General features: G+C 33.2%; 1 protein-coding gene across 1 annotated transcript; it reads left to right on the plus strand.

Moving 5' to 3' along the window:
• Positions 1 to 16,476: 16,476 nt before the first annotated feature.
• LOC145017765 (carboxylesterase 1-like) lies at positions 16,477 to 17,654 on the plus strand. The gene has a single exon (XM_078975725.1). The coding sequence runs from the start codon at positions 16,554 to 16,556 to the stop codon at positions 17,514 to 17,516; it is 963 nt and encodes a 320-aa protein (XP_078831851.1). The 5' UTR covers positions 16,477 to 16,553; the 3' UTR covers positions 17,517 to 17,654.
• Positions 17,655 to 27,253: the final 9,599 nt, after the last annotated feature.

Below are 27,253 nucleotides of genomic sequence, written 5' to 3' on the forward strand. Positions count from 1 at the left end.
AAATTTTATTGAGATAAGAATTATTTAAAGTGTTAAAATTTCATCGTTTGCTACTACTTTGTTTATTTTGTAGGCAGAGAATAATAATTACGCCTTCTAGTTGGTCGAGTAGCATATAGAGATTAATCGAGACCTAGTAGTTTTGGTATGTAGTAATCGACCTAGAAAGGAAAATTAGAGAATCTTCGATGCAAATTCAGATAATCTTCCATGGAAGTTTATTTTATACTTTAATGTTTAATATATTTAATCCCTAACTAGATGGGGAACCCCCACATTGCGGGGGTCGGATGCGATAATTTTTTTCGTTGTTTGTTAAAAAAAATGTTTATAGTTTGAGTTGTTCATTCGTTCCATCTTTAACTGATATATAAACAAATAAATAAATAAGAAATAAAAAAATCATCAATGAATGTGTAAGCAAAACTAATAAAGTGACAATTAAACGAAAACATAGGAACCTATAATGCAACAAATAACCAAAGGAAGTAGAGGGATCAAAAATGACAAAAATGAAGCAACTTTAAAATGACCAAAATATAGTTGAGGGACCATTCCTGCCAAAAAAAATATTAATATGACTAAATACTAATAATATGTAATAAAAAGCGAGGGTTATGAAAAATTCAAACGAAAGTTAAAGAGTTGTTTATGAACAAAAGAATAAAATTGAAGGGTAAATATTCTAACATTAATTGAAAAAAGAAATTCCAACCAATCACAACAAAATACTATACCTGCTAAAAATTTTCATACCTTTAATATATATATATATATATAGATATATATGTAAGGTCCAATATGCTCCGCAATCAAGAATATATATATATATATATATATATATATATATATATATATATATATATATATATATATATATATATATATATATATATATTTTGTTCAATTGTATTCTTTGTATGAATCATTTTATGTCAATTCATATCATATTCATATTAGAAACAAATTGTTTATGCAATGTCAGATTTTTAGCAAATAATCTCTTCAAAACTAGAATGTGTTTGGTACGGAGCTTTTGGAAGTGTTTAGGTACTTCTAACTTTTGACTTTTGATAAAACACTTTAGTTTAAATAAAAAGTTTTGTTTGGCAGTATAAGCGTTTAACTTTTAGTTTTAACAAAATGCTCTGATTCTAAAAACTAATTCATGTAGTGTTTAACAAAACGCTTCTGAGCTTTTGAAATCAATTTCCATAATTACTCTTCAAAATATATTTATATATTTATTTATTTTTAATCGATTGTCCTTTTATTTAATTTTATATATTTCAAAAGCTTCCAGCTACTTTTGTCAAACATTCATATAACAAATAAAAGCTACAGTTTCCCGCTACTAGCTACCAGTTATACGCTACTAGTTAGCTGCTACGAGTTAACCGCTACTCGCTTCCAGCTAACAGCTACTTTTGCTAAACACGTCCTAAATAGTTTAGTTATATTTGAGTAGTAAATATTAATATAAGGATTTTATTAAATATAAAGATAATATATAAGATTTCTCTCTGTCTGTCTGTCTGTCTGTCTCTCTCTCTCTCTATATATATATATATATATATATATATATATATATATATATATATATATATATAAAGATAATATATAAGATTTCTCTCTGTCTCTGTCTGTCTGTCTGTCTGTTTGTCTCTCTCTCTCTCTCTCTCTCTCTATATATATATATATATATATATATATATATATATATATATATATATATATATATATATATATATATATATAGAAAGAGAGAGAGAGAGAGAGAGAGAGAGAGAGAGAGGTGAGTTCAATTGAGAAAATAAAAAAGGTTGAGAATGGGGGAATCATTCTCAGCCACTCATTTTATTCAAGCATAAAAAGACATGGTGGCAAACTTGTAAATATGAGAACAACCTTCAATCTCAAATACGTATCTGTAGTTCAAACCCATTCATCGTTCATCTTCCAAATTTCTTCTCCAACTTTCAACAATCATCCAGATTTCTTCAATTAAACCATAATCAACATCATCGAGTGCTAATCAATCATCGATCTTCGTCAATAATCAACACGATTCAACAGTTAACAACAAAAATTCGTTTTTGGTTCTTTTAATTCAACCTTCAATTGTGCTTGAATACGATCAGATCTTCAACATCTATGATTAATTATACTCCCAGCGTTATTAGATCAACATCATCGATAATCAACAAAAATCCACTTCATATCAATCATTCAACATCGATTATCAAATAAAACTTGAAAAGTGAGGTTAGAAAAATATCAAATCGTTTTTTTTTTTTTTTTTTTTTTAATTTCATATAATTCTCTATCAATCTACTCTTTTGTAGATTTAAATAGTCAAAATATCATGTTTCTAACATTTTTAAAAAAAAGTTAAATTGTATTCACTCCAACTGTTTGATAAAACAGTATATTCACATATGAATATTACAAGGTATTTTCACAAATATATATAATTTTTATATGTTATTCACATATGAATAACATACAGACTTGCATATTTGGTTTTTTGTTTTAATAATCATATACTGAGAAAACATATTCATATGTGAATATACTGTGTAATATTCATAAGTGGATATATCATCTAATATTCACAAATGAATATACTATATAATATTCACATGTGATATACCGTGTAATAGTATGTAATATTCAGATATGAAAATATTATCTAATATTCATAAGTGAATATACTATGTAATATTCATAAGTGAATGCATCGTCTAATATTTAAATATGAATATACTATGTTTATTATATGTTATATTCATATATGAATAATACTTAAACTGTAAAAAAAAAATTAATCATAGTTTTTATTCATAACTGAATAACGAATGTACTGTAGTAAAAATCTAATTCATTTTTATTCACTTATGAATAACGATAACTGAAATATAAAAAAAATAAATTTTTTATTTTATCTTAAAACTATATCAATATGGATGTCTATTTATAGAGAATAAAAAATCATAAATTTTGTATATTTAAAATCATTTTTCGATAAAAATAGCTTCTTAAAAATAAAAAAAATCGAAAAAACTATGTTTTTGTAGAGATTAAGGTAATGATTAGCATAGTTTAAGGAAACATGTTTTGTTCGAAAACACATGTCTATTCCTTTCCCATTTCTGCTGGTACGACGAAGGCTTTTGCGGCAAAAATAAATGAGTGGCTGAGAATGATTCCCCCATTCTCAACCTTTTTTTTATCAATTGAACCCTCCTCTCTCTCTCTCTCTCTCTATATATATATATATATATATATATATATATATATATATATATATATATATATATATATACATATATATCTTAATTACTTTATAAAACATTTTTGGTCAAATGCTGAATTTTAAATCGTACAAACATACAATGCATTTGTACAATCAATTTATGCATTACAAAAAGAGTAGAGTACATATGGTCAACAGTTGAAAAAGTCAAATTTCTTATCCCCTATTCTTAGGTTATTTTGATCCGGTTCATTCCTTATCTCCGTATTTCCCCAAATCTCGCAATTTGTGTTCACAAATCTTTGATATATATCGCTGACATTTCTATTTCTAGGGTTTAATTAATCTTTCAGCATTCAATCACCATTGTCACACCGGTCGTTTTGCATGGATAAACGGTTAGTGTGTGTGTGTGTATATATATATATATATATATATATATATATATATATATATATATATATATATATCCTAATTAAAAACACATAATCACGAATTCAACAATCTTTTGGTCAAATATAGATATTCACTACACCTAAGAAAACAATCCAAAGGAAACTTTATATTATCTATCAATTATATATTAATATATTATAATTGTTGTAGTTTAGATTACTTTTGTCCTATCATTAATCAAATTATCTAACATAGATACATACTAGATACATAATAGTGATTAAAATATTAACATTCTTTTTATTAAATTTGTGTTTTCTTTGTTTTTTTTCCCATAAAATCGATAACGATGTTATTAATTACAAATAATGAATAATATAATTGATATTTTGAAATGATTGAAAATATTTACTCATACTTCATGATGGGTTTTATAAAGAGAACACTATGGACTATGATAGGTTGATGTGATATTATTTGATAATTTTGAGTATAAGGTAAAATATGATGTTTGGTATCTTTATAATGGGAATATGACTTATCAAGGTAATTAACTTTTCGGTATGTTCACATCTGGGTAACTATCTTTTTTTTGTACATATCTAGGTAACAAACTTTTTGGAAGTGTTCACATATGACTATTATGACCTGCTATAGCAGGTTAAATCCTAGATGTGAACGCTTTCAACAAGTTTGTTACCTAGATGTGTACAAAAAAAAATAGTTACCCAAATATGAACAAACGAAAAGTAAAAATTAAATTACATGAATGGTCCCTGTGGTTTGGGGGAATTTGTGGTTTTGGTCGCTAACTTATTTTTTTTAACTTAAATGGTCCCTACTGTTTATTTTTGTTGCGTGTTTGATCACCGTCTTACCTAAAAATACTTTTGTGCCCTTATTAATTTATTTTTTTAATTAATTTTCTTATCTATGTATTTATTTTTTACATATTTAAAAAAAAAATAAACCACACATATTTGTATCTCCTCGGATGATCCCTACTATTTATTTTTTAATTAATTTAATTTTTTAACTCGGATGGTCCCTACTATTTAATTTTGTTACGAACTTGGTCTCTGTCTTACCTAAAAAGACTATTGTTGCCTTGGTATTTTTTTAATTAATTTTCTTATTTATGTACTTATGCTTTATATGTTTAAGAAAAATTAGTAGACCTCACATATCTGTATCTCATCACCATCCCATCTTTCATCCTTCTCAACTTTTATTTATTTTTCATCTTTAGTGATATCGACGTCTTCATCATCACTTCTTTTTTCGGTCCTTCAACTCCGTCGAATCAGCACCACAACCCACTAAAGATGAAGAGACAGTAGGTTATGGTGTTGGTTCACTAGAGTTGAAGTACAAAAAAAAATGATGGTGAAGACATCGATGTTACTAAAGATGGAAAAGAAATAGAAGATGGGGAGGAGATACAAATATGTGTGATCTATTAATTTTTTTGAATATGTAAAAAATAAATACATAGATAAGAATATTAATTAAAAAAATAAATTAATGAGGGCACAATAGTATTTTTAGGTAAGACGGTGACCAAACGCGCAACAAAAATAAACAGTAGGGACAATTTAAGTTAAAAAAAATAAGTTAGCGACCAAAACCACAAATTCCCCAAACCACAGGGACCATTCATGTAATTTAATTTTTACTTTTCGTTTTGTTCATATTTGGGTAACTATTTTTTTTTTGTACACATCTAGGTAACAAACTTGTTGAAAGCGTTCACATCTACGATTTAACCTGCTATAGCAGGTCATAATGGTCATATGTGAACACTTCCAAAAAGTTTGTTACCTACATATGTACAAAAAAAAGATAGTTACCCAGATGTAAACATACCGAAAAGTTAATTACCTTGATAAGTCATATTCCCCTTTATAATTTCCTACGGTAAATATTTAATGTTTGGAGCGTATGATTAATCAATACACAAAACTTATTCCGAAAACCCATGTTAAAAAGTTCTATTTCAAAACATAAATAAATAAATAATTGTATTTAATATGATAAACCCAGTCGTATTGTTTTATGAATGATGCATGTATGTCATATAGGGATGAGCATTGGAACCGATCTGGGAACCGAACTTGATAAAAATAGGAACCTGATGGTCGGTTCTACTGGTTCCGCTTACTACCGATTCTTGTCACGTCTTCAATGTTGGAACTGGTCATTGAGAAATAACAAAATACAGTTCCGATTTTATCTGGTTCTATTCGTTTTTGGCGGTTCTACTGGTTCCCGATTCAAAAAATCCATAAGAATATCATCCTGATCCCGACTCGATCGGTTCTATCTGGTTCCGGCCGGTTCCACGGTCAAAATGATCATCACTAATGTCATATTAAGTTGCTAACGTTATTTATGGAAAGAAGAAAATATATCTTAGATTCTTATATTAAACCAATTTTTGCATGCATGTCATATTAAGTTTCTAACGTTATTTATGTGAAGAAGAAAAATATAACTTAGATTCTAATATTAAACCAATTTTGGTAGGTCAATTGTTGTTGGTTCAATTGTTTTTTTGATAAAACCGATCTCTGTCATTCAAAATCATAAATAGACAAAGATCTGCTTTTAGTTAACGCAGTCAATTTGTCGGGTCACAAACCGGTTCAACTGATCGGGTCGACTATTAAACTGGTTTTCTTTGTTAGTACAATGGCATGTTATATAATTTTAGAGATTTTCAAACATGTGTCCTAAGAACACATATATGTAAAATTCGTTAAATATAAAAAATATTCTTCATAATTAATGTATTTTTTATTTATTATGATAATGTTTTTCATAATTATTAATTTTTATGTGTGTTCTTAGGACATATGTTAAAAAAATACCATAATTGTATTCTTATAATATTTGTTTTCTTTCTTAATGCAATGACATGTTATATAATTTTATTCTTATAATATTTGATAATGATTATATTTCTGAAAAATAAATTCGGAATATTGTCCTAAATTATTTTTCATTACTTTCTAAAATAACAAAACGTATTTTCTTTTATTATAATTAGTTTCTAAGAATTCATGGTACTTTTTTTAAAGTTATAATTTAACTTATTTTACTAGTTTTTATTTATTATTATTATTTTTTGGAACGGCATAATTTTATTAAAAACTAGAAAGGAGATAGAAAAAAAAAATTAGATCAAAATAGTTGCCGAAATAGGATTATATAACAACCCCCTCTGGCATGTATCACAATATTGTCCGTTTTGGGCTCCCGATGCAAAAACTTTCCAGGGGGTCACCCATCGCCAGATTGCTCTCACCCGGGCATGCTTAACTGCAAAGTTCTTATGGGATAAGCTGCCCTCACAACTTTAAAACGCGTTATAACAAGGAAGGTCTCCAACCCTTATAAGGAAATGCTTTGTTCTCCTTCCAAGTCGATGTAGGATCCGGTGCTACCTAACTTCACCCCCATTATAGAGTTCGATGTCCCCGTCGAACACATCGACCCTTGCCCTAGCTCTGATACCATTTGTAAAAACCTCCTCTGGCACGTATCATAATATTGTCCGCTTTGGGCTCCCGGCGCGAAAATTTCCCAGGGGGTCACCCATCCCTAAATTGCTCTCACCCGAGCACGCTTAACTGCAGAGATCTTATGGGATCTGCTACTCTCATGGCTTTAAAATGCATTGTGACAAGGAAGGTTTCCACACGCCCTATAAGGAAATGCTTCGTTCTCCTTCCAATCTGATGTAGGATCCGGTGCTTCCCACCTTCAAAGTCTGCAACTTTATGTGATAAACATGTCTTGGGAAGCTTGATCTGCAATATAGAGCTTTGGAGTGGCTTAAAAAGTATCTGAATAGGAAAAGGACTGAAGGGACTCTATGAGTTGCATGACCAACTCGGCGAGTCCGATGAAGATTGTCGTGCAAGGATTTCTGCATTGGAGTCGGCGAGTCAGTAGGGTGACTCGGCGAGTCAGATAGTATTTTCCCGACATTTTGATATGCATAAACTGGGTGAGTTGCAGGGAAACTTGATGAGTAACCTGGGGATTTCACGACTTCTCGAGTTTAGGAAGGACTAGACGAGTCGGTGAACTGCACTCGACGAGTCAGGTCAACATGGATTGTTAACCTTGACCATTGACTTGGACTTTGACCAATGGTTGACTAGTTGACTTTTTGGGGTATTTTGGTAAATTGGAAATTTATAGAAATGGACTTATGGTAAATATAGGTGGCGGAGTTCGTGGCCGTGGTTTGAGAGTTTGAGTTTATCACTTCGATTTGACATTTGCGAGGTGAGTTGTCCTAACTATACTAACAGGGTCGAAGGCACCAATATCGACCCTTTTCGGATCTGTATCCGAGTTATTGTACGTTATGCTTTATGATATGTATCCTGGTTATAGGATGATTGCTATGTTAGAGATCGGTTAGATCAGTATCCTGGTTATATGATGGTTGCTATGTTAGTGATCGGTTAGATCGGTATCCTGGGTATAGGATGGTTGCCATGATTAGTGATTTGTTAGACCTGCATGCTTACTTGTTTATATGTATGTGCACATGTTTGGTGGTTTGGGGGAAATGGGTGAGGAAGGTCCTGTTGTGTGCAGTAGGCCAAGACACCATGGGCGGACCGGGTAGACTGCAGGCTCGGGCCGAGAAAATCTAGTTAGGTTGAAGGCCCAGCGAGCAGTCCGGACATGTTGAAGACCCCGACAGGGAAGTCTAGACGTGATGAAGGCTCGGAGAGTGGTCCAAATAGACTAAGGGCCTGGGGTGGCGGTCCAATCAGACTGATGGCTCAGTATGCATGCCATTTGCTTATACGTTATGTGATATGGTTATATTTTTATCTCATTGGTATTTTGGGAAACTCACTAAGCTTTGGGCTTACAGTTTTTGGTTATGTTTTAGGTACCTCTGATTATCACGGGAAGGCGAATGCATGATCATACAGCTCCTCGTATTTTGTGTTCTCATGATTTGATTATGGGATACTTTGACATTATACTATTTTTAAAACAAGTTTTGTAATGATTAATGGTTTTGAAATAGTTTAAATTTGACATGATTTTTATGGATGTTATAGATTATGAAGCCAAGAAGACCAACTAAGCTTGTCTTTTCTACTCCTATTCGAAATCCAATAAAAAGACTTAACAACAACATCATCAAAATAAAAGATTTCCTAGGAATAGCCGCTCCAAAAATTGTTGCATGTCTGAAATTCCAAATGCACCAAAACGAAATTAAAATCATTGCATCAAAAGCTTTCCATTGACCAATTCTCCAAGGACAAGACACCCTCCAATTGATAAGAGAATCGACAATGATCTAAGAAGGAAGATCAACACCCACCAAACAGCAATACGAGACCATAAGCTAATCGAATTAGAGCACTCTACAAAAATATGAACAACAGTCTCCACCCTAGAAGAGCAAATGGGACAAAGAATGGAATCTACCAAAATACCCTTATGAGATAAACACTCTCTAGTAGGGATACTAAAGGGACTAATCCTCCAAATAAGAATATTAATCTTAATTGGAATCCAATTATTCCAATAATTAAAAGGACCACCAGTGAAGAGCATAATATCATCCAAATATCTCCTTGCTGAAGAAACTGAATAAGTATCCGAAATATCAAGAACCTAGTACAGTCAATCTGGAACTGACTGGAGATGAAAGTCCTACAAAAGTAAAGTAAAGTTGTCCCATTGTTCCTGCTCCACACCTCCTTTAGGATTACGTCTGAAAGTATTAAACCCTAAACCCATAGGTAACCTTTCACTAATAGAAACATGTTTGTGCAAGTCTAGAAGATATACTCTAGGAAAGATGGAAGACAAAGCATATCACCCCTCCACACATCATGCCAAAAAGACGTAATTTTCCAATCTCCAACTCTAATAGGGAAAAAAGAATGAAGGTCAATATCTTTTTGTATCAAGTGGGAGAACATACGAATAATCCCAACCCAAGGTGCTGTCCCACTAGTAGGAGAGTTCAAATTCCTACAAGCACCATCCGACCCATAAATAACTTTTAGCACTCTAACCCACAAAAGATCAAGGCTCTAATAAAACCTCCACCACCAACGAAATATCATACACCTATTCAAATAGAAAAGACTTTTGATTCCTAATCCTTATTCATCCTTTGAAGATAGAACTCTGTCCCACCTAATCCAATGCATCCGACGTTCATCCCCATCTGCACCCAAAAAAATCTCACCCTCAATCTCTCTAACTCCTTCAAGACTAAGAGAGGGGGGGGGGGAGTAAGGAAAATGGACATCATGTAGCTCCCCAAAGAACCCAACTCACACTTCACTAGCATAAGACGACCTCCAATAGAAAGACTCTTAGTCTTCCAATTTGACAACTTTGACGGAAATCGATCAATGATGGAAGCCCAAGTAGAAATCCGAGTTATAGTATGACCCAAAGGAATACCAAGATGCAAAAATGGGAGGTTTAAAGCTGCACAACCTATATTAGTTGCCAATGCAAGAACTTGGGAATATGGAACTCCCACACCTATCAATTTGATTTTTTCCAAATTGATTTTCAGACTTGATGCCAAGTAGAAACACCTAAGAATACGAATAAGTCGTTCCATAGTTTCAGGATTCCAAGAAGAGACCAACATAACATCGTCCGCATAAAGAAGATGAGAAATCTCAATTCCTGAAATAGAAATACCCTTGAACATATTCCCCATCCTAGCCCTCATCAAAGCAACGTGTAAACCTTCCATAGCGAGAATAAAGAGAGAGGGGGAAAGTGGATCACCTTGTCTCAAACCCCAGTGCATTTGGAATTCTTCTGTCAGGGAACCATTAACCAAAACTAAAGCCCAACGTCCGCTCAGACAGTGGATTTTCGTTATTAGGCCTTGGTTGGGCCAAGTCCTTGATATCATCAAAATTATTTAGAGAGTCAAATGTCGAATTCTCAAATCTTTTCAAAACTTCTGATTTGTTCATTTTTTGTCAAGGTGTCATTTACAATTTCAACTAATTCATTTGCATCCAAGCATTCATCAATTTTCATTATACCATAATTATAAGAATCATTTGGGACTTTGTCATATTCTGATATATTCTTTTCACATTCATAGGAATCGAATCTATTTTCTCCCTTTCAAAAGCTAAAAAGGGTAAAGCGTTCCTATGATGTTCTTTACTAATATCCGACGAATGCTGTAAACAGTTAATTTTGCATACAAACTCTTAGCAGTATTATAACAAATGTTTCGTTGTTTATGCAAATCTTTATTATCAGATATTAGATTATATCTATCACACATTACATGTGTCAATTGTAAGTCTAACTGATCTATAAAAGATTTCTTAGTCTCTAAAATCCTCAGTGTCTCTAGCAGTTGTATACTGGTCTTTTTAGCAGCATTACTAGCAAATTAAGCAAATCATTAACATAAGTAATTGCATCATCAAACTCAGATAAAACTGAAGTGTAAGCATTAGAAGGAATGTTAAAGGATTGTAAAAGAGAACATACCTACGAAGTCATGGGTGACTTGTGAGTACATGTTGAAACAAAGCACTTCCCAGTGACTTTCTCTTCCTCTTCTTCCTCATACTTTGCGAACACAGCCTCATGTGTAGGGTTTCACATTTCTTCATCATCAGAACCTGATGACCAAATTTGGTAGGTTCCTTCTTCGTCATCCATACCCCTGGCCACAAGTGACATCCCTTTTGCTTTTGCTCTTACGTCCTCCAATCTTTCTATATAGTATGCTTCGTCATTGACCCTGTTCTTCTTTTCATCCCTTTTCCGCAACATGCAATCATTGGCCATATGATTCACTCCATTACAGTAATGATAGTTGAATCCAAAGTCACCTTTAACCTTTTTCTCCATTTTGTGTCTTCATATTTGATCTCCTTCTTCTATGCTTTCTTCTCTTTACTTACTATTTTTCTAGCAAAACATCCTTGCGCATCACTTGCTCGAGACATTGCATTAAAAGGCTTTTTGAAAAACTTCTTTACCCGATTGTTTGAGTGTAAAGTTACAGCTTCGTCGTCAGAGTTGACGATCAGGCCTTCATCTTCCAAGTTCTCATTCTCAACTATTTCTTTTTCAACTTCTCATCCAACAACTTTCGAAACAAGAGCAAGTGGACCACCAAGACTGATCTTTGATTCCTCAGCAATTTCAGTCACTTCAGATTCACGTACTTTTAACACATCGTAAAGATCATTTTGTAACACCCATAAAATTTAAGCCAAATTAAAAAATTTTAATTCATTCAAAAACCATTAAGTTCATACATCTTGTTTTCAAAGTAGTTTAAACATCAGAGTATCCCCCAGAACCATATCATATAAGTCATAAAACACGAGGAGCGGTACAATTATGCCTTCGCCTCACCACGATCTCCTGAAGTACCTGAAACAAAACACTGAACTGTAAGCCCGAAAGCTTAGTGAGTTACCACCAAAATACCAACCACACATAAACATACTCATAGCATATCACAAATTTAACAGCCATGCACATCGGGTCTACTGTGTGACTGGTCCGCCCGCCCCAGGCCTTCAGTCCACCTAGTCCACCCTCCGAGTCTATCCATGTACATCGAGTCTATAGTGTGATTGGTCCGCCTGCAATGGGCCTTCAATCCACCTGGTCCACTCTCTGAGTCTACAGTATAATTGGTCCGCCCGCACCGGGCCTTTAGTCGGCCTGGTCCACTCTCCGAGCCTCGACACATCTGGTCCGCCCTCTTGGGGCCTTCAGCCTAATCCGGACCGCTCGCTGGGCCTTCGGAATATCCGGTCCACCCTGGGTATGTTGTCCTACAACACAAAGTAGGGCCCGCCTCAACCCAACCCCCGTTAAACAACCATGTGCACATAAAACAATTAATCACATAACAAATACTTAACCAGACAAACAGTCTAACAGATCATATAGCATATCAACATCCTAACGAGGATTCTGACCTAACCGGTCACTAGCATGACATTATCCTATATACCAGGTACTGACCTTAACCAGGTCACTAACATAACATTATCCTAAATACCAGGATGCAGATCTAGCAAAGCAATAACATAACAAACAATACCTAGATTTCCATCCGATAAAGGGCCGGCCTTGGTGCCGTAGACCCTGTCGATATAGTGAGGATAAGACCACACTGCTCCGACCACCGACATCAACTTCACCACAGAACACTACCAAAGAAACAATTCCATAAATACCAAAATTACTAAAATACCCTTGGAAGTCAAACTGGTCAACTCTTGGTCAAAGTCAAAGTCCTCAGTCAAAGTCAACCTCCCTGGTTGATTCTACTCGCTGAGTCAACCCGTAGGCTCGTCGAGTTCCTATACTCAGAAACTCCCATAACACGACTCAACTCACCGAGTCGCCCAAAGACTCGTCGAGTCCAACGATCTCGGAATTCCATCTTGTCCAACTCACTGAGTCGCCAACCGACTCACTAATCCAAAGCTTTAACCAAAAGAGGTTGGGTTCTGTGACCAGACTCGCCGAGTCCAAGGCAATCTTCAACTGACTCGCCGAGTTGTTCTTCCAACTTGCCGATTCCATGTTTATGTTCATACAACTCATCGAGTACACCCATGTGACTCGCCGAGTCTCTCTAGCTCTCAATCCAATCAAAGGCTTTTCGAGCCATGCAGGGGCTCCAAACCATAGATCCACTATTCTACTATCTAACCCTCACATAAAGTTGCAAACTTTACGTGAAACCAAGGAGATATAGGCCCAAAACACACTATGGCTAGGTTTAAGGACTAAGGGGCTTCACCAACAACTCTTAAACAGAAACTTTATGACATTATGGACCATCACAAGCCTAGATCTAGAGTAGCAACCTCAGATCTAAACTCCAAACCCGAAATAGATCTCAAACAAGCTAAGGAACTCCCAAAACAACCACCAAGGATGAACCAAAAAGGAAATAACTTATGATAATGGCTCCTTACCTCTGGGATGTGCCCAAACTGATGTAGATCCCAGATCTATACAAGCCTCTTGATGCTAGCTTCTAATTTCTCAAGCTCCTTCCACCAAATTCCTCTTCCAAGCTCCAATCTCCTCAACAGTGAAGTCTCACACGAAATTAGGGTTTTCTGGAACTCTCTGGGGGAATAGGAGGCTGGGAGAATGACATAAAGTCCTTTAAATAGGGTGCAAACCCCAAGATTAGTGTTTTCTCATTCCAGCACCAACTCTTTGAGTCCGACTTCCGACTCGGCGAGTTGGTCACTTAATTCGTGACCCAAACCCGCTCCGACTTGGCGAGTAAGCGTACCTACTTGTTGAGTCCCTTCTTCGAAATTACACTTTAAACCCTTAAATCATACGTCTGAAAATCGCGATGTTACACATTTAATGAGAAATAATCAAAAATTTACCGTGTCTTTATCATAAGGCTGGCATTTCTCCATTCTTTTCGAATACTGATGATAAAAGTGAGATCGAACCCCATTATTGACCTTATTACACCATATCTGTTACACTTGAATATGAGCTCATTCAGACGATCATGAAAAGACTCAATTGATTCTTCTTCCTTCTACTTAAACTCTCCTAACTCCAACAGACATTATTTGACTGAACATATCTTTGTTTCCTCGCTTCCTTGATATTTCTTCTTCAGTGTATCCCCAATCTCCTTTGAAGTTTTACAACTCTGCACATAATTGTATACGATTGGTGGAAGGGCACCATGAAGTTCTCGCATACATTTCTTTTCATTTTCCAACAACTTCTCAGCCTATTCTATAGCATTTAGATTATTAGAAGAAGTTCCAATACTTTTTACAACAACAGGAGGACGAACATCACCGATTATGCATTTCCAGAGCTCCTCATCAATTCCATTCAAATAGTCCTCTATACGATCAAACCATTGATCATAAAACTCAGGAATTAGCATTGAAAACTTAGTTGAAGAACCAAGAAGATGAGAGTAAGATGTTATGGTGTTCATGTTAAAATTCGCCATTGTTGTACAGAAGGTTTTTGAGGAAAGCTTCAAAAATTGAGATCTAAAAATAAAAACTATCATAAATTGACAATGAATACTCGATTTGAACAATAAAAGACAGAATCGAATCAAAACAGATGATCTATAAAGATATTCAGATTCAAAAGAGCGGAAAATTTTGAATCTGGAACGAGACTCAAAAACTTTTGAAATCTAAAGAAAATCATATCAAAAACTATAGCATTCATACTCTGATACCAAATGTAGTTGTGATTTAATAGAGTATGAAATACGAGATCAGAGTTATGTAAGAATTATGAACACAAGATCTAAATAAAGTATGTTTGGCTCGATTAAACATTCTGGAGTACAGAGAATATTCAAAGAATACAATGTGAATGATGAAGCTACTCTCTAACTCTAGTACTCCTCCCATATATATAGGGATTACGAAAACATACAAAAAATATAACGAACTAAGACACTTACGTTTCGAAACATAATGCCCTTATACTAAACAATGTACGAACAAGCTTCGACACTAAAACAGACTAAGGCACATTTCAACACCTCACAATACTTTCGAACTCAACAGTCGAGCTATAATCACAAATACATCCAGGTTATTTGAGTTTGCTAGGAGGGTGGCATGATGTTTAACTTCCCTAGGAACGAGTGCATAACATTCCTCGAATTTTGGAATCGAATCCTTGCTAACTATTTCATATGTAAGTTTTTCGAATTATTATCTAAACCAGTGACAAAAATATGGAGTCTTAACCAGTCAATTGCCCTATGATAAGTTGTAACATCATCAAGGTCTATCATGACCGGCTTATCACCATGGTCTAACTCAAGAAAACTTGCGCTCAGTTTTCCATAATATCCAAAAAGTAGTTTACCGTTTTGTTTGGATGTAATTAAATGCTTTCTGGCTCGACGTAAAAACTTGCAATGGTCGCTTCATTCATAGAAGACTTTTGACATTATACTCCATATTTCATATATTCAGATGGTATACGTAAGCCCCTTTTCATGATATATGTAGTCATTGACATGAGTAGCTACTTTTTCAACTTATGGTTGTCGGCGTACCATTTTTCATATCCTTCCGCAGTTATTTTGGTAGGATGTGTTCTTCCTCATGTATAAGAAATCTTCTCTCATTTGTTAGGTGCATCTCCATCACAGTTTGATTCGATGAGAATGGTTCTTGCTTTAACGCACTTTCTGAATGCATGAGAACAAGTATGTTTTTCCATGTTGATGTTGTAGATCAAGATTTTTCATCGGTCATCGTTGCATATTTGGAGAGGCAGTAGGAAATGGGCAGGGTGGTGGCTTGAAATGTATAAGATTTTACTGGATTTATAGTTTTTAGAGTGTAAACCTGGTGTGAGACCATCTTTAGAGCTTATTTTCATATATTAATCCAAAGAAAAAAAAATACAATAGAATTGATAAACCAATTCTTGGGAATAAGGAAATCAAATCCCTAATATGTCTCTCATATAGATTTCAATCTACGCAAGTCTTTTATTTAAAAAACGAATCTCTACATGGGTAACTCAACCCTGACATACCATATTTAAAAATTTCAGTTATCGGAATTTTTTATTATGTATATCAGATATCAGATTAGTGTTTCGGCATAATAAACCGGTCAACGGGAACAAAATACATAGGTTTTAATCCTTATTATTTTATCTGCAGGAAAAGATTCTAATTTGACACAACTTGGTCTAAGTAGGTATCTAATCTAAAGAAATGATACAAAAAAGTGGAGTGCATTGCACACAATTAAAAAAGTAATCCTGAGAAAAAAGTCCAATAATTTTTCTTTTCCCGTATATATTCAAATTCATCACGTATGCTATATTCACACCTTCTAGCTCAATCATGGCCGGAGAAAACCCACCAATGATAGCACTCAATTCCGACGGTTCTTACACTCGCAATATATCCTTCCCATCATCCCATCCCACACCAGATAAAGATTCCGACACTCCAGTGCTCAGCAAAGATGTAATCATCAACTACATTAACAAAACCAGTGTTCGAATTCACATCCCGAAAGAAACTGTAATCTCCATGGAAACTCCTTTAAAAAAGCTCCCTCTCATCGTTTACTTTCACGGTGGAGGCTTTGTTCTCATGAGTGCAGCTTCAACCATCGTACATGATTTCTGTGACCGTCTGGCGGCCGACCTCCCTGCTGTGGTGGTGTCGGTTGACTACCGCCTAGCTCCAGAAAACCGCCTCCCAGCAGCCTACGACGATGCTTTGGAGGTTTTGCTTTGGATCAAATCAGCCCAAGATCCATGGTTGACCAATTACGCTGACGTGTCGAATTGTTACATGATGGGCACCAGTGCTGGCGCAAACATAGCATACCATGCAGGTGTACGTGTATCACACCGACTTCACGAGCTTGAATCATTGAAAATCAAAGGATTGATCTTGCACCATGTGTACTTCGGAGGGGAGGAGCGGACGCTGTCGGAGATACAGCTGGCGGAAGCCGGGCAGTTGACTCTAGCAACTTGTGATTTCATGTGGGGTTTGTCGCTGCCGGTTGATGCAAGCCGTGAGCATGAGTATTGCAACCCGATGGCGGGTGGTGGTATGGATGATATAAGTCGGATCAAGGAGGTGGGTTGGAGGGTGATGGTGATAGGTTGTTCTGGTGATTTGTTAATTGATCGACAAAGGGAGTTTGCGAAGACTTTAGAGTTGAAGGGTGTGGAGAATAAGTGTTTGTTTGAAGAAGGTGGTGACCATGGGATTGAATGCTTTGACAAATCGAAAGCCAAAGATTTGTTTAAGTGGATTTCAAGTTTCATGTCAACTAATGAGACCTAGTGAGTTCTTGCTAGAAGATGAAAAATGAGGTGATTAGAAATAAATCTATGCAAGTTGTTTCGGTTCCTAAAATTAAGTGTAATTGGTAAATATGTTATATTACGATGTACTTATTGATTCAAGCGTAAGACACATCTTTTAAAAATAAAATCAATTTAGCCTTGGGATATGCCCTTTTTGACAATTTAGAGTGCATCTCACTGTTCTCACATCAAATTTAAGTTTATGTTTGATTTTAAATTCTTGTGGACTTTAGCACTAATCATGGATTACTTGTTTCTTTAATTATTTGAACCATTATATAGCCATAAATTATGATTTCTACAAGACTTAGGAACTCCGCATTTCCGCATTTCATCCCGATTTTCTTTTTTGTGCAGTTGATGTTGCATCGGGCTCAACAATGGGTAATTCTAAATCCACGAATTGAATTCCAAATGCACGAAGACACGTTTGATTTGATATACATCACTTAACAAATTTGACTATTTTTAATAATATTAAATTGAATTTGTATGGACGGTTGAAATTAAAGAAGATGTAAGTTTTCAAGTTAATACCTTATACTTGTATTTATTTTAAAATCAAACCTTACACTTTTTAAAACTTATATATATATATATATATATATATATATATATATATATATATATATATATATATATATATATATATATATATATATATATATATATATATATATATATTATAGACTGTGATTAGTTTCTACATTGTACTTCAAAATATTTAATCTTTTTTTTAGAAACATCAGAATCGCACATATATAAGTTTGCTAAATTTAAAAAAAAAAAACAATTTTTTTTTTTAATTTATAGAGATCTTAATAATTATAAACAACAAAACATAAATTTGATTTTATTAATTATCAGATATTATAACTGTAGAATTGTTACAATTATTGTGTGTTGCAAATGGAGAAATGTAGGAATTCAGGCCAGCAGCATAAACAATTTCTCATCCAGCAGACCGTGATGATCTGTTGTGATGCCAAAGTAGTAAAATAGTAGGCATTAGATATACTCCATGTAAATCAACCTTCACATAATGATCACCTCTAACAAGAGCAATAACAACAACTCTATGAGTTGAGATGTTGTGGGGACCAAGCCATAGTGGAAAACATGTTGATGGACTATCTTTGCTTAGAAAAATAACTATTACATTATACTTGTTAGCAATGAGAAAGCTAATGACCGGCATAATCAACCAACGATCTTTTGGTGCGAAATGTGATCCATTGAAATTCAATGAGTGATGTATGGTGTTTAAATCGTAATAAAAAATCTGTGCGTACTCAGCTGGGTGTACTAATAACTCATTCTGTAAATCTAAGCGGATTTGACGCCAATTATCTTCACCATAACCGAGACACGCAGCTATTGCACGAAATCCACAATTTCCATCTCCCCTGACGTTTTGTATGTTTGTGACATATGGATGAAATTCATACGGAATTTCATTCATAAGTGGATCTGAATTATACATTACTTGTTCTTGGTTGAAGTACGAGCTATGCATCGATTGTTCCTGATTAAAAGTTGAGTTGAACATTGGAGGTTCTCGGAACGAGTACGTACTGTGCCTATCCGGTTCCTAGTTTAGATAAAAAAAATTAGACCGCATATAATTAGGCGTATAAGTAGAAATACTACGTCGAGACGGATATTGAGTTGGTGACGCTTGATTCGGTTGATCTTGAGGTGGTGGATCTTGAGTTGGTGGGTCCTAGTTTAAATCGATATGGGTTTTCTTGAAAAGTTTCTTCTTTAAGGAGGGGCGCCCACGAGTATTTTTATGAGTAGCAGGTTCAGAAACTGAAGTTGTTGACGGCGTGATATCATTTAATAATAATAATCATATAATAATAATAATAATAATAATAATAATAATAATAATAATAATAATAACTAGAGGTGTGCCGTCACTTCGCTACGGGTCAGGGAAAGTTGGGCAATGTAAATTGTCAGCAAATTGAACCTCAGATTTGAGGGAAAATAAAGTATGTTGCCCGTATTGTTAAAAAGAGTAAAAGTACATCGTTATTTACTGTATTTCGGCTTTTCAATTAAGAATAATGCCCTTATAAGAAAATATCATCCTATTCTTGAAAGATAAAGAGAAAAAAACCCCACCAAATGAAAATCAATCTAGAAAAAAGAATCACATTAAGAAATGTTTCATTTTCTCAAGGATACACATTAGGCTATAGATAACAACCTACTTTTTAGCAATGTCAAAAACAGATTTGTTTGCAGATAAAAGTAGCATATCAAACTTTACATCAACTAAAACCACAATCACTTTTAAAAAAATTAAAAGAATTTCCCATATTAAGAATATCTTCCCATATTAAGAAAAATACCCAATTAATCTTGGTAATAAATAGAATCAAAAATATATCGAACAAAAGAGAATTACAAAGAACCAAAAACATTCTAGAAAGGCTTACACAAGATGAGCTTCAAAAATTCCTAACCTTGGAAGCACATTCTTGAAAAAAAAAAGTATCAAATCTTTTTTGTGTGTCTCTTCAATTAAAATGAGGGGTATAAAAGTCAAAAACATCTTTTTTCATATGGATGAATAAAAAACATAGCTGGAAATATGAAATATCTCATCCTTACTTAAAAAAGGTAAGAGAGTGATTTGCTTTTGATTTCTTGTTTGTGCAAACGGCGAAAATGCCCGTCTAGTCATAGAAAATAATATATAAATTAAAGAAACATGCACAAATTCTGGAATAAGAACGTGAAATTTTGGATCATTGGTTGCGTAGTCGTAGAAGTTATGTAGTATGGAGTCATAAATAGGAGGTAATACATCTGCAAATGAAAAAAAAAAGATTAAATAATGAAAAATTAAAAGTAATTAACCAATCTAACATGTATTGTATGTAAAGAAATTGAAAGCATTGCCCTTACGTCTCATGCATATTGGAATTTACATATTTGCTCCCCTACCTTTGGCCTTTTATCATAAAAAAATTAATAATCCATATCCAAACACTGCAGCAAAACCTTCTTGCATTAATAGGTTAAACAAATTGGTATTACTTTTGCAGATTGTAACATGTAAAAAAATTTGCAGCTCAATCACAAGTCTCATAATACAATAGATAATATTTCCTTGATTTTTGAAAAAAATATAATCATAGATTGTACTTTTTTTGGTTTAAACCATAATGATAAATTTAAAAAAAAAAAGTAAAAAAAAAAAGTAAAAGACATGATTACCTTGATTGTCAAATGTTTTGGGTACTACAATAAAAGCATAATACATGTTTCTTTAGTTTGAGGAATATCCAATCCCAAATAGCTTATTATTTTTTTTTGACTAAAACACCAAAATACCATTCTCATGCCTATTGAATGTAATAATGTTGAGATATATTAAATGTCCTCCACTTAACCGACACACTACCATTAACTTCATTCTAATAGAATCAATGATTCCATTACATACCTTGAGTTTCTTCTTGGCTTCCTTTTCAATAAAAAAAAAAACTTGTTGGATGTAAGGTAAAATTAGTACTAAATTCCAAACAACCATGGTGAGTCAAAGTAACATGATGAAGAGTACTTGGGTCAGGTATTGTAGCTAAGGAGCAATAATTTTAATATATATAATAATAATAATAATAATAATAATAATAAGAAAGGTTAAGTACACCTATCCATAATATGTATCACCTATCCATTCTTCCCAACTTGTCATTTAATAAAATCTATATTTATAACAAATATCATATGTTTGCTTTTAAGGAAAGTTACTTTCAGCAAATCGCTTTCAGTTTACCATATAAGAAATACCAATCCTTTATATATAGAAAGAAATTGTAACCAAATTTTCATTTTTATCCCTTCTATTTTTGTTAATGTTTCTTAGTTTGTATTTCTTATTTAACAAATTAATTTTTTTCTAATAATATTTAATAATATTCATTATTATTCTTCTTGTAAATGTATTCATGAGATCATTTTAATTAAACAACTTTTATGAATAAGTATTATGTTTGTATTTGTTAGTTTTCAAAATTAATAAAGTTTTAAGGGTTTAAGATTTAAATTGATAAAATCTAGGGTCTTTTCTAAAACTACAATGTAAACGGAAGGAATAAAATTGTAATATTATATTTTATCGATAAAATCATGGTTGTCAAAATCGCGATCCTGATCGTAGGATCGTACGATCTTACGATCCTAGGTATGAAAAATGATCCGGATCGTAAAATGATCGAATTTGGGGTAGGATCGCAGGTAAAATCGTAAGATCGTAGGTAGGATCGTAGGATCGAGATCCGATCCGATCCTACCATCCATTGATTTTTTATTTTTTTTTGCAAATGAATTTTTTTTTTCCATTTTATGTCTTTTACCCTTTACCAATCTACCATTTATCATTTTTTATTGTGACTTATAATTAATATTTTTAAGTTTTTATAACTTTTGAACGAAAAATTAAATGTTTGAAATATTTTTCATGATTAAATATTATAAATTAAAATTATATTCTATTTTGTGGGATCTTAGGATCTCGATCCCGATCTTGTAAACCCAAAAACGATCCTAGGTAGGATCCCGATCTTGACAACCTTGGATAAAATGATTATTTTATGGGCACACATATTAATACATTTTATCGGCACACATATTATTTTAATAAAGTTATAAATTGGTCGATCAATATAAATTTTGAAAATAATAAAATATATTATTTTCATTAAATATCCTTACATTTATATTTGATTTTCAAATCAAAACTTATATTCCGCCGCTTCGACCGGGGGTATAACAGTTGTATGGCTTAAAAATAATTGACAAATTACTAATACATTATAATAGAACCCTTATCAACATTTGACGATAATAATAGTTCATAAATCAGTTCTTCTGCTTCATTTGTGTACATTGGATGGATATCCATTTCGAATGACGATCTGTCTTCGAAAAAATAGTTACATACTTTCAAGCTATTATTTCATGTACTTCATTTGTCTCCATTGGATAAATATCGTCTCTCTAAACATAACACAGAGAAAAACATACATTTAACAAAAATACAATAAAAAATAAGAAATATTAAGTACAAATACCTCATAATATGTGTCACCCATCCATTCTTCCCAAATTGGTTGGTTATTAATAATACGAATTTTGAAAATAATAAAATATATTATTAACGTTTTGATGAAAAATAAATTTACTAAAAATGGTTAAAATACATAGTAATACTAAAAATCAAATATAGAGCCTTAACATTTTAATTGATATTATTTTGAAAATATTTATAAGACTAATCGTATAGTTTTTTCAGACCTATATATACTTTTAAGAAAATAAACCAATACTACCCTATATAATAATAATGAAATTGCAAACCTTATAATTATTAAGATTAAGTTTTCATCTATATATTTGAAATGGATAATAATGAAATTATTGGAATTCGAAAGAACAAAAAGGGTGTGTTTTGTAATTTATATCTAAGTGAAAGGGATTAAATTAGAAAAGACATAAAAACAATTGAAATAAAAAAGTGATGGGACTGTTTATAATCAATACTCTAATAATGACTTATACACGAATTTAATCGTGCGAATAGGAGGACCCCTCAACAATATGGCTTGGCAGATGTCTCTCATGTGTTTGTGATAAGGGAAGAGAAGGCGACTCTCCCCCATCATTTGACTTGACCCCTGCCTCAGGCATTGCTAAGTCTGTTAAGATGATTAATGCATTTGATTTTCTGTGGCACACATGGATCTAATCAAGATCTAGCCCTGTCCCTTTGCTTTCACTTTTCTTGCTCACGAATTCTATCTTGTTTCTAGCCAACCAAGCATATGATAAAATTTAATTCATTCAGATTCCAAACCATCTCCAATTAAGTCCTTTCAAAGCATTATGCAAACAAAACTCCCCAAGAGATGACTTGAATATAATCCTTCCATTGTTTGATATTTCCACTATTCCCTATGGTAACCACCATGTCCTAATGTAACCATCCGAATTTCCCTTTCTGTAATTGAGGTTAGTTTCCCTTACACCCTTTGGTTAAGTTAACCTCTCATCTTGCTTTAAATCATGTTTCGGGAGCCAGAGTGTAAGAAAATGATTATTGGTCTTGTCTCGGGACCCAAGGATCATTTTCAGTGGCAGAACCAGAAACTTTTGCTAGCACAAAAAAAATATCGATAAAAGATAATAAGATAATTTTTTTTAATTACAGTTTCATTAGAAATAACAAAATAGCGCAAAGTCTTATATAAATTACATTTTTTAAAGTTGTCCTCTACGATTACTCATTTTTCGAAAATGCTCTATCACACGTTCGATCTTGAAGAAGAAGAACAAGGTGGTTTTGGAGTTTGTAGGTTTTTCTCTAACGGATTTTTTTGCGTCCAAGCTCCTCCTAGATCTTTATTGGGCATAAAGTTCATGCCATTTCGCCTTAATGTTGGTTTATGTTTGTTATGGAGTCATTTGTGGGTCTTTTGAGGAGAGTTCTTGGAGTTTAAGAAACTCTAGAATTACTGCTTATGTTTTGGACTATTTTTGGACCATTTGGTCCAATAAAGTTGAATATTTGCAATCATTTCAATTTGTACATGTAGTATTGGCCATTTGGTCCCTTAAGAAGTTAAGGTTTCATATCTAATTGTTTTGGGGTTATGGAATGGAGAAGGTTGGAAACTTTATGCATGTATAGCACTAATCGATCCAAATCTACGCTTAAGAGCTCTGGACTTTAGGGTTAAAAGATTAATGGAATAAGTTGTTGTGGAAATTTACGACAACACGGTGAGGTATTGGCCATGTCACGATGGAGTGCGAGTACCACATTTCTTTTGACCGTTTTGACCACGACGCGATTAAGGGGTTTGGAAGCGGCATGTTGGTCGTATGCTGGTTGACCATTGACTTTTTGACCAGTTTGACTTTTGGTTAAACTATGTTGGAATTGAGTGTTTGGATGCGGTAAGTCTCAGTTTGGCATTAGGTAACTTGGGTTAGCTATTTTGTTGCTGAGATTGCTGTTGAGCTTCTATTTATTAGATCATGTGACTTTTCTCACTATACTAGGTCACACACTGGGTATGATGGTATGTTAGATTGTCATTGTGACTTTTGCATGAAATATTATAGGGGGGGCATAACAATAGTATGAATGATTATTGTAGGACCATAATAGGAAAGACTACATTGGGAATGTAGCAATGAAAGTGATTGTAAGACTATAAGGGACCATAGCATTAAAATTGTTTGAAATATATATATATATATATATATATATATATATATATATATATATATATATTCCAAACCATTTCATGAGCATTAGCAACCCACATGATGGAGCACCATGAGCCATAGTGGAGTATCCTGATGCATAAGTGGCACATCATAAATACTAGTTGCGTATCCACCAACATGTTGGACCATCATGGTGTATTGCATGAGTGGTTCATCAAGGAACCAAATGGTCCACCTTGAACCAAGATGATGCATCAAGCATGATGATGGTGCATCTTGTGAAAGGAATGGTGCATCCTCTTACAAGGATGGAACAAGATCCTCATAATTGTCACATTAGAGTTCCGATATGGCGCGTAATATTTAAATGATGCATTTTCCTTCCAAAGAGGATCATATCCTTCTCATGTGGTGTACCATGCTTCCAAATGGAGCACCATATTTCCTAATGGTTCACCATGCATACTAAGTGGAACATCTATGCCTATATTGGTATAGTTAGGATGATACATCCATGCACCAAAGGTCCTCTATTCCACTAACAGGTGTTCCATGCCCTCTTTTAGAAGATTTGTTGCTTTGTCACTTGATCCATTCCTTTTTCTGATGATCCGCTTCCTTATCAGATGATTAGTTTGTTTGTTACATGATCCATTAACCCCAAGTGCTTCATTTGGTTTCATGTGCTCCATTGAAATCAAATGCTCCATGCGAATTTTCCAAATGCTCAAGTAACATATAACAGACTAGAGTAATTACAAATTCAATGAAGAATTATCGGATAGAGAACATTTGAAATGGGATTTAGTCATCATTACAAATTCACCCATAATGAAGACTAAGAGCAAAAACTAGAAATGGGCTTTAGTTATTAAGTTTTGAATTTTATTTTTAAATATGTTTCAGTTTATTTATGTTTTCGAATAATTAATGCAAACCAATCTTCTTTTTGTATATTCATGTTTTTCTTTAATAAATAGGATTCATAAGTTTATATGTCTATATTTTACTCATCATTGGTCAAACATATTAAAAGAAGCTCAGAATCCAAATGAAGGGTCAAACCATTACAAAAAGAAGAAAAGTATGCTTAGAAGACTAAGAAGTTGAGAGTTTAATGAACAAAAAAGTCTCTACGATAATCACATCGAGAACAAAAACTATCGATGCACATCTATTATGTTTATGAGCAATTTGTGTGCCACGAGTTCCAGATCTCGTCGAGATTATTTTCTGTGATTAAAAAATTTGAATTTTCAAGAACATTTTATTGACTCTCTCATGCAGAAGTAAAGATGGAGACAATTGAGAAACTAATCTCGGCACTCTTTCTAGGGGATTTTATTAAAATTTTTACTTGTTAAATTTTCGATATACATTGAAGGCGTTCCATAGTTTAATTGTTGGGGACCAAACTGATTGCCATTGACAATAGATTATAGTATTTATCAAACTTCTTAAATAATAAAATTTCTTAAACAAAAAAAATCTTAATTAAGCATGTGAATTTTGAAGGATAATGTGAAATAATTTCGTAGGTTATACTTAGTAAATATGTTATAGTATATTTGTGGCTTTCTAGCTTTACTGACATCATGAAACAAAAATATAAACTTGTTTGGTATGTAGGATGTTATATATTTGGCATTGTTTGATGAAATGTACTCCTACCTAAATATATATTCTAAGTAATAAATGTTGATGTCAAGTTTCCATTTAGGATTGAAAGAAAGGAAAGAAATTTCTAAATATGAAATATGGAAAAACTAAAGAAATTTATGCATGTGCTCAAGATTAGAAGTCAGTATGTGGTCTTTACAGTTTGAGATAGTAAACCCTTAAATAAAATTAATAAATGTTTTCCATGATCCATTTCGTAATGGATCATTGGTTAGAATTTTTGTTACATGAAATATATTGAAATTGATGGACAAATTTATGTACCATATGTAATACAGTTTTACCAAGGAGAAATATATGTACCAAGGAAATGTGGTAAGTGGTATCTCAAATAGAAACATTATTCTGGGATACTATCTAAACTATGGGAACTTGATAAAATCATCATGAGGTCCGGGAGTTCTTTAGAGTATATTCGAAGGGATGCAAAAGTGTGTATTGCTCATATTAAGTGGTGATCTATGAAGATTATGAGTATATAAAGTTAGGAAAGTTATTAAGTGTAGACAATGTTGTAAACCTGGTCAACTACTCAGTGAGTTATTTAAACTCAACCTTCTTCCAAGGTGAGTTCCACCAACTCAACAAAAAAGCTTGGATACTAGTCAAAACTGGTCCAACTTAATCTAGATCAACCTGTAAACTTGCATGATATAGGTTAAACCAAAGCTAAAATTTAACTAAACCAATAAAAGAGTTGTGGTATGGAAAACCATCTAAACCAGGTTAAACCATACATGAAATGGTTTCAACAAATTAGCTTGAACCGAAATGAGGTGTTAA

The sequence above is a fragment of the Lactuca saligna genome, chromosome 9 (genome assembly GCF_052625555.1).
Source record: "Lactuca saligna cultivar CGN05327 chromosome 9, ASM5262555v1, whole genome shotgun sequence".
NCBI lineage: Eukaryota > Viridiplantae > Streptophyta > Magnoliopsida > Asterales > Asteraceae > Lactuca > Lactuca saligna.